The sequence below is a fragment of the Solanum pennellii genome, chromosome 6 (assembly GCF_001406875.1).
Source record: "Solanum pennellii chromosome 6, SPENNV200".
Taxonomy (NCBI): Eukaryota; Viridiplantae; Streptophyta; class Magnoliopsida; order Solanales; family Solanaceae; genus Solanum; species Solanum pennellii.
This window is the reverse complement of record NC_028642.1, coordinates 46,606,129-46,615,536: the sequence shown is the minus strand read 5'-3', so window position 1 is coordinate 46,615,536 and position 9,408 is coordinate 46,606,129. Positions and strand designations below refer to the sequence as shown.

The window sequence follows — 9,408 nt, the reverse complement described above, 5'->3', positions numbered from 1 at the left end:
TTTTTATAACGTCTATTTTTGAATTTACAGGCCTTTTTTAGAAACTACCCAAATTTCTCGCTTTTTCGTATAATATAGCCCATGGATCTAGCGCCCCGGAGCTCCGAATTTTTTCTCAAAAAAAATTATGAGGACCTCCGTAATGAGTTGAGGAACCTCCACGTATACTCACACTATTTTTAACGCCTATTTCGCATTTACAGGCCCCTTTTTAGAAAGTATCCAAATTCCTCAATTTTTCATGTGCTAAATATAGCCCATGGATCTGGCGCCTCGGAGCATCTGTAATTTTTTTCTCAAAAGACTTTATTAGTACCTCAGTAATGAGTTGGGGAACCACCACACATACTCACACTATTTTTTTAACGCTTATTTCTTCATTTACATGCCCTTTTTCGAAATTAACTAAATTTCTCGATTTTTCGTGTGCTATATACCATGGATCTAACGCCTTAGAGTACCCACAAAAATTTTCTCAAAAAACTTTATGAGGACTTCTGTAATGAGTTGGTAATCACCACGTATACTCACAACATTTTTTAACGCCTATTTCCGCTTTTACAGACCCTTTTTTAAGAATAACCCAAAATTCTCGTTTTTTGTGTGCAATATAGCCCATGGATCTGGTACCCCGGAGCACCCGGAAATTTTTTTCTCAAAAAATTTATGAGGACCTCTATAATGAATTAAAGAAACCACCACGTATACTTACATCATTTTTTTAACTCCTATTTTCGAATTTACAGGCCCCCCTTCTTTGGAATTACCTAAATTCGTCGATTTTTCATGTGCTACCCATGGATCTGGCGCCCCAAAGCACTCGGAAATTTTTCTCAAAATACTTTATGAGGACCTTCGTAATGTGTTGGGAACAACTACATATACTCACACTAATTTTTAACGCCTATTTCTGCATTTACATATTTTTTTTAGGAATTACCCAAATTCCTTGCTTTTTTGTATGCTATAAAACTTTATGAGGACCTCCGTAATGACTTTAGGAACTACCACATATACTCATACATATACTCATAACATTTTATAATGCATATTTCCGCATTTACAAGTCACTTTTTAGGATTTATCCAAATTTCTCGATTTTTTTCATGTGCTATAGCTCATGGTTTGGCGCCCTAAAGCATACAAAAATTTTTCTCTCAAAAAATTTTATGAGGATCTCCGTAATAAGTTGAGGAACCACCACACATACTCACGCTATTTTTAAACACATGTTTTCACATTTACAAATCCTTATTAAAAAATTACTCAAATTTCTCAATTTTTCATATGTTACAGCTGATGATTATAGTCTCTGTTTTAGTTACAAATATTTAAAAAATGGTTAGAAACTAAGTGCTATATTATTAAAAGTCATGACGGCAAATATTCTTGTGAAGCTTACTTTTGGTCGTGAGTACTAATTTAAATTCTGTACTCTTTTGTTAATTATAATGTGCGTGTATTTTTGAAAATTTTTGTAGTTCAAGTGTACATAAATGTTAAAAGTTTTCCAATTTGACTTCACAAATTCTTTTAGCACCCATCTCTTTTTAAAATTAATTAACCTAAATTTGACCGATTAACTATTTTAAACGGATCTTAAAAGATGTCTTATACCTTCCCTTCAGAATAAATTAGAACCCTTACCTAGAATCATATAAAGTTAGCATAATTTAGTAAAATAGGTGTCCTAATTCACCTTTTAACATAATTAGGTGGCGATTCTTTAAAACAGAATCAAGATTCACCAATATGTTGTACACAGTACGAAACTCAAGTTAAAATGAGGTATAACAATCTGTTCTTTGTTTCTTAGTTAGTGTTTTTGTGTTCCTCTTAAGATTGTAATAAAGTACACACCAGATAATCAAACATGATAACTTTCCACCATGTCTGATTCTCTTTATGCCGTTGAGTCCTGTGTCTAAAACATAATAAAAGAATCTTCAAATAGAACTGTCATTTTCTCACTTGGTAGACCTATTTAACCGTAGCTCGAGTTCATCTTGTTAAAAATTGACCAAACAAGAAGCACCTAATTAGTATCGTGGCGAGGCATTAGCTTCAGCTTCCAATGCTTAAGGGGAAAAGAGTCCCAAAGACAGTTTGTTTCTGTAGACTGTAGTAAACTTCACCTTCTCAAGGACCTACAACAACTTGATCTTCCATAACTGAGATACCAAAAGCAGACTCGTAGCCACAGCTCAGACATCAAATGTGTTGACACACCGTGCTCTCTTGCATGGCTGGCCATAATCTCACCAAAGCCACCAAGCTCCAAGGTTCTGTAATAAAGCGGACAGTTACTTCAGTGGCGTGAGTTGCCAAAGGGATTCAAAACAAAATAAAGAAACAAAACACACGAAGAGCTAAAAAGCCACTAGAAACTATGGCTAGCACGAATTGACCTGCTAAGTCAGAGAATTTGAACCCCCTTTATCACTGAACTGAGCTTTTGGTTTGTGTTAGGGGGATTCAACATCTAATATAGATACACAAAACAAAATTTTGTTCCTATATACAGAGTTATTTTCTGAAGGGGATTTGGATAAATCCTCTTTGATCAGCACATGTTATTAACTAGCAGATAACCTATGTTTTCAAATAATGCTGAAGTACATCATAATTACCTAACAAAATGAAGGAAAGATGACAACACTATGGAACATCAATATTTTGCTACTAATGCAGTGTTAACTTGCAAGGAAAAGAATGTACAGTTCAAGTCTATCTTAAGGACAAAGAGAAGGAGTAACCTTTTTCAATTTGTGGGATATGGATGGTCCCCAGTAACCCTTTGTGGTTGAGTTTTCCAAAGCAACGCCTGCCCGAATCTGGTGAGGGAAGAGAGATGAGATAAGTACCACTCACTAATATACTTAGACGAACATTTAAAGGTTACAAGCACTTTAGAGTTTTGAGGCACAAGGCTAATTAGGAGACTTGAGAAATAGTAGTATCACGAGCAGGTTCAAACATGTGCCAGAATATTCTATTGAAGAGCGATCTTACTGAGAATCTCAGAGACCAAACCACAATATCATGCCTGGAAATGGTACATGTCGATATCTACTTTATCCAGAATTTGAGCAAGACCAATTAAGAAATCTTGGGAGAAAGAAAAGAGAAAAGTACAGAGCTTTCTTTCCTCATTGGGCACTTCATGTCCTAGTTTGCACCCCATAGAGATCATATACAAAAATAAGATTCACATAAATAAAGAAGTCAAAAGATAAAGTGTACCTAGACAAAAAAGGGGAGTACACCAGACACTGAGGTTTTATGTCCTCACTTCTACTTCAAAAGAAGCATAGTTCGGTATAACCATGTGAGTAGGGCAAGAGCTCCTCCACCTCAATTCTTGAGCTTGAACGTCTCACTTTCCTCAATCTAATGTGTTCTGATTCAACCTCGGCCAAAAACATACTGAAAACAGGTCTATGATCTGAAAATCTAGACTCCCCACGGACATAAGACAACTGTTGGAGACCCCCACCATGCCACAAAATACGATCACACCTTCAGATGGAGATTGTACAGATTAATTCTAGACTTGTATATAAATCCTGATCCTCCACTAGATATTTTGATAAACTGTATAGAGATTTTAGATTGAGAATATATGTTCTTTTTGGTAGTAAAAAAAAAATCACTTACCATGCAGGTGTTCTACGCTTGTCCTTTGGTTGCATGTCATCAACAGAATACCTATCTGAATTCCTAGAATATTTATATGTTGGTGGGAAATATATCTTTCCTTCTTTCCATCCCTCAAAAACTCGACCACGTCTCTGTTCTAACCTCAGCTGTAAGGAAACAGAAAACAAAATCAGTTGATTATTGCCCTATGACATTATTCAAGTGAAAGAAATTTCAAGCATGAAAGTGGGGAAAAAACACAAGATTGCAAGGAGACCTGGTCATTTCCCAACAATGCTCTCCAGTTTTGCATCTCAACAATTGCTTTTGCAGAACGATAAGAGAGTGCAATTCGATAGTTCAGATCCCCAAGCCAAATAATCCGGCTGAAGAGAATTGGAAAATCATCAGAAAATGGATGCATTGGATAATCTCAGATGAAACGAATTTATAACCTAATCATGGTTGTACATGTAAGCAACTACATTAAACTCAAGCCTTTCCATCATTTTCATTTTTCAGTTAACCACATGAAACAGCAATAGAAATTATTCCAGAAAGTAAACAGCCTTCTTACTCGTGCTCAAGAATAGTTTCTGGTGACTTCTCTTCATCCACACGACTAACTTGCGGAAATCTTGTCTTCTTTAGGATCTCCATGACATCAGAATTTCTGCGCAACTCATCACCCTCTTTCTGACCAGAGGTTAAGTGAGTGCAGACAAAGCAAAAGCTTGTTTGATGCAACTGCATACTCATTGAAATAGATCCCTACAAAACCAAATATGGGATGGTACATCATGCCAAATTTTTCTCTTTCAAGTCAATATGTGGAAATCTCTCAAGTTAGACAAAACATAACCAAGCTCTTTTCAACTTAGAATTACCTTATTCCTAAGGTACCCCATCAACCCTCTGCCAACACATGATACTTTCAGATTCCGAACATGTTCCCTCAAATCACCCCGCACCCATACGGTGAGAAAAATACCAACCATTTGTTTACTTGCTGCTAAACAGTAGGTTGAATTTCGGGGCATTCTATAACCATCTTCCGCAGGAGCATACCCTCTATTCGTTACAGGTGAAAACGAATCGGTAGGTGAATCTCCAGGTCCATACTCATCATCTGATGAGCCCCATCTGGAGACATCACTTGGCCTTTGTCCGCAGGAATAGTCACTAGGCCTATGACCAGATGAATAATCACTTGGCCTATGAAAAGAGGAATAGTCACTTGGTCTGCGAGAAGATGAAAAGTCACTTGGCTTCTGCTCCCTATTAGGATCAAAATCACTAGACCTATGTCCAAAAATTACACGATCACAAACACTGTATCGTCCATCCACACAAAGTTGCGAGATTGATGGATCATTTTCCATGCTTCCACACTGAGGTGTCTGAACTGACCGACGATGAGAGAAGGATGATGTTTTGTATCTATTTGACCCCTCAAAGTCAGCATTCCACTCGGCAATTGGAACAGGAGAAGAAGAGTAGCAACCATAACCTCCACTAGTATCAGGACCGCTGTTTAGTGTCTCCCCGATCAAAGCGATCCACTTTTTAGCAGGGCCACTGTCTTCGGCTCCCAGGATATTACCAGCATTTAAAGGAACAATTTCCTGAAATCTGAAATGTAATAACAACAACATTTCAGTCAACCATGGTAAAATGTCACCCAAGATAATGTTTCAGTCAACTGTGGCATATGAAAATTTTTGTAAAGGAATAGATGAGAAACAACTCTGAAAGCTCATACCCAAGCACATAAATATCTGCAGGGGGTGAAGAATGAAGCCATTCATCTAGATTCAAATTGCTCAGCGGCGATTCTCCACCCACATTCCATGTAGACACAAAGAGTCTGAAATAAAGCGAAAAAACATTCATGTAGTGAGTAGTGAACTATAAAGCAAAAAGAGACAAAATCTGAAATATCTATCAAGAAGACAAACCTATAATCTTGTACATTTATAATCTTAGGGCGATCAAGACTAACACTCCCCCGTGGGAGATGCTCCATACCCCTGGTTGATTTCTCTGCTCATTTGAGAGGGCAAAGAGACTAGAATTAACTCAAGTCACATAAGAAGAATCTCTTAAATACTACATAGGGTATTATAAGGATTTGGAATATTAATCGTGCCACTAACCTGTTTTGGTCTTCTTGATTGCGCAATGTTCCCACTCCGAGATGCTTGTTCTCCGCTCATAACTTCCTAAAGAAGAGAAGATCAACATTAGTTCCGAATTGAAGAGTTGGTAAAAAACTATAACTTATAACAATTTAAACAAATCACAAAAATTGGAAACGGCCTATTGCACAAATCATGGGTTCGAGCTATGGAGACCGTCTCTTCAAGAAATGCATAGTAAGGCTGCATACAATACCCTCGTGAAGTTGTGATCAGCCCCTCTCCGAACCTCGCACGTAGCAGGAACTTAGTACACCGACTGAGTTTTCGCAAAATTAGGAACGATTATGTATAACTTTATCTTAAGGGGAGAGACCCATCAATTTCTACTGGAGGTAAAGACAGTGAATAAATACAATTTCAATATGAGACAAAACCTTCACTAATCACCAAAAACATGTGCTGCAGACAGAAATAACTATCCATCACGCAAAGTTTTAACACAAGAATAAAACAAAATATTCTATTTAGAATGTCACTCAACTAATAGTTAGTATCTCAAAAAACCGTCTTTACTCTTGATTCCAATTTTCTTAAACAAAGAAAGCGATTTTCTTAGCGTATCAGTTGAGTGACCATACGAAGATTCGACTAAATTTTGTAAGTTACAATCTACTAGTTTTAGTCACACAGAAGAAAAAACCCAATTCAGAATAAACATTTCAACCCCTCAAAAGAAAAAGGGTAAAATACAGATTCATAAACAAATAAGATGCTGACCTCCATAAACAGATTCATCAGATTCAAATTCTACAGCTTTTCCCTTTGAACTGAACCATTTCCTAACCAATTTTCTGGACCAAGACAGCTTCAGAAATCAAAGGGCAAAAATGTCAGAAATCAAAGTACAAAACCCCAAAAATTGCATTTTCCAAAGTAAAATGAAAGCAAAAGGAGAAAAGGGGTTGTGATATAAGTATTCACCTTGCTTTTCTTTGAATACTCATCCCTCATTGCATCACTCTTCTTTCAAATTCTGAATTATATATTCAGTTCACTCAATAAAATCAAAATCTTGAAAACCTTCTTCTTCTTCTTCTACTTCTAGCTACTTCAATTTTTGATCAGTAAATGAAATCAAATAACATAAAAAGATAGCAACTTTATAGGCAATATTCATTATTTTTTGGAAAAATCATTAAATATACACATTGCATTCATTTTATAGGAGAAGAAATTAAGCAAATGAGACAATCACTTTAAATTTAGCAGAAGAAAGAGAAAAAATGGATGTATATAACAGAGTAAAGTGCAAAGTCCAACTGTTTTATTCTCCATTTATTTCTCTAATTTTAACTTTTTGACTCGGAGTTAAAGAAATTTTTTAAATATTCATAATATATTAAATTAAATTTTGACTCGAGATTTTATTAATTTTTAAATATTTAAAATATGTCAGATATTGTCTAATCTTATAATTATAAATATTTGTATGAAAAAAAATAAAATTAAGGAATTATTATTTTTTTAAAAATAAATTAAAAAAAAAGTAAGATAAGTAAATTGAAACTTAAGGGGTATATCTTTTTCCACCTTTCATGTTTTAGTGTGACACTTCTATTCATAGTCTATTTTTAAAGAAAGTAATTTTTTTAAATACAAAAATAATGCTAATTTTTTTTAACATAATTTTTTAATAATAAAAAGATGTCATGACATATTTTTAAATGTTTTTAGATCTAATCAAATATAAAGAAAGTAGTTGTCAATTTTGATTGTTTTCTTTTGTTTGTGTCTGATATTTATATTGAAGTTGGACTATTTTGAATTCACAATGTGTAGTTCTTCATTCGGAAAAAATTTATAAATTATTATGCCTAAACTTGAAGTCAAGACATATGATTAAGAGAAAAACGATATTATTTGTTAATGATTCTCACATCAAATTATTCTAAAAAAAATAATGTTATGATTGTCACATCAAAATGGATGGTTTTATTGAAGCTTTACTGTATGAACAAACATATTGTTGCAAATTACGTCAAATATTATTAAGAGAATCATATATATTTTCGGTATAAAACAAAGTTAAAATAAAAGAATGAAAAAAGTAGGCAAGGCTGGATGGCCAAATAAGAAGGGACAAGACAAAAAGACAATTGTGATGGTTAAAACGATAAAACAACCTGGTCAGCTGCCAAGATTCAAAGAGATCATACTTTATTTTTAATATATATTATAACCTTGACTAATTTAGATTTGTATAACATCAAGCTTATTTAAGAGAAAAATGTGTTTCAATAGGATTATTGCTTTATATCTTCAGGTCTAATGATCGAACATGATCTCTGATTAGAAGTGAAGAAATCCTATCCATTCTGTCACAATTCGTTTTTTTTCTTTTCTTTTTTTGATGACCAGGGAAATTCGGAGTCGTTACCCTTTGAGTGCAAACAGGGTAAAAGTTCCGCTCCTATGCAATAGCTCGCAAACCACATAGGAGAGGTAATCCGCATAAGGCAAGTCCGGTGCGACGAGCTCGACCCAGACCCTGAAGGCAAATTCCTTGCTTTCGCCGGCTAGGAATTTCGAACTTGAGACCTCAAACATGGAAATCCCAAGCCCAAACCAATGTCACAACTCTTATTAATATATTTCTTTTATATCATATGTTATTCTTACTTATATTTTAATTTTTTTAATAGCCTCTTACTTTTGGACTTTCTTTTGCATTAGGCTTTTTTTAATATGTTGTGCAAGGAATGGTTTAGAGAAAGGTATTGTCGATATTGAATCCATCCCATTTTTTAGTCAACTTTAGCTATTCAATTGGTACAAACAATTGTTAAAAAGGAATAGTAATTGGAGTTGAAAATAAAAGATTTGGTAGTTGGCAAATTGGTAAGATTTGCAACCATTCTTGACTTTGCTATGTTTACATATGTCATTAGTGACATAGACATGGTTTTATCCTTCTATAAATAGAGCATTCTTGCTCATTTGTAGAACACACCAAGTTAGAGAGAAAAACCATTTTGAGAGCAAAGTGAGGTATTCCATAGACTATACAAGAAAATAGTCTGTGAAGAAAAATAGAGTGTGAGCGATATTTTAGTAAGACGGAAACCAAAAGAGTGTTGTTCCTTTTGAGTGTGTAGTAGTCACTTTGAGTATTGTATTCGTGACTACACAGTGTAAAATTCCTTACTATAGTAATATCAATTGCTCCTCTTAGTCCGTGGTTTTTTCCCTTATTCAGAAGGGTTTCCACGTAAAATTCTTGGTGTCGTTATTTTCTCATTTTATTTCCATTACTTTTACCATATATACTTTTGTGCTTGTCCGCGTTTTCCCAACAAACTGGTATCAGAGCCAAGGTTTTATCTGAGTATGCTCTGTGGTTGCAGCACAGTCTGAACTTCCACATCAGAAAAGATTTACTTTGATTTGCGATAACTATATTTTTTGGGGAAAACAATGGAAGCCAACACAAGTAGAATGGTTACTTTGAATGGTGTTAATTATGCCATTTGGAAGGGAAAAATGGAAGATCTGCTTTATGTTAAGAATTTTTACAAACCAGTATTTACCACTGTAAAGCCTGATAATAAAACAGATGAAGAGTGGAATC

The 9,408-nt window shown here is 34.7% G+C and overlaps 1 protein-coding gene across 1 annotated transcript; it reads right to left on the bottom strand.

Moving 5' to 3' along the window:
* Positions 1–1,686: 1,686 nt before the first annotated feature.
* Positions 1,687–7,059, bottom strand: LOC107021340 (type IV inositol polyphosphate 5-phosphatase 7-like). Its single transcript, XM_015221983.2, has 12 exons — positions 6,762–7,059; positions 6,558–6,645; positions 5,796–5,861; positions 5,598–5,682; positions 5,402–5,506; positions 4,527–5,271; positions 4,217–4,410; positions 3,917–4,025; positions 3,658–3,806; positions 3,244–3,519; positions 2,757–2,834; positions 1,687–2,285 (listed from the first exon to the last, which is right to left on the bottom strand). The coding sequence occupies exons 1-10, from the start codon at positions 6,789–6,791 to the stop codon at positions 3,300–3,302; spliced, it is 1,791 nt and encodes a 596-aa protein (XP_015077469.1). The 5' UTR covers positions 6,792–7,059; the 3' UTR covers positions 1,687–2,285; positions 2,757–2,834; positions 3,244–3,299.
* Positions 7,060–9,408: the final 2,349 nt, after the last annotated feature.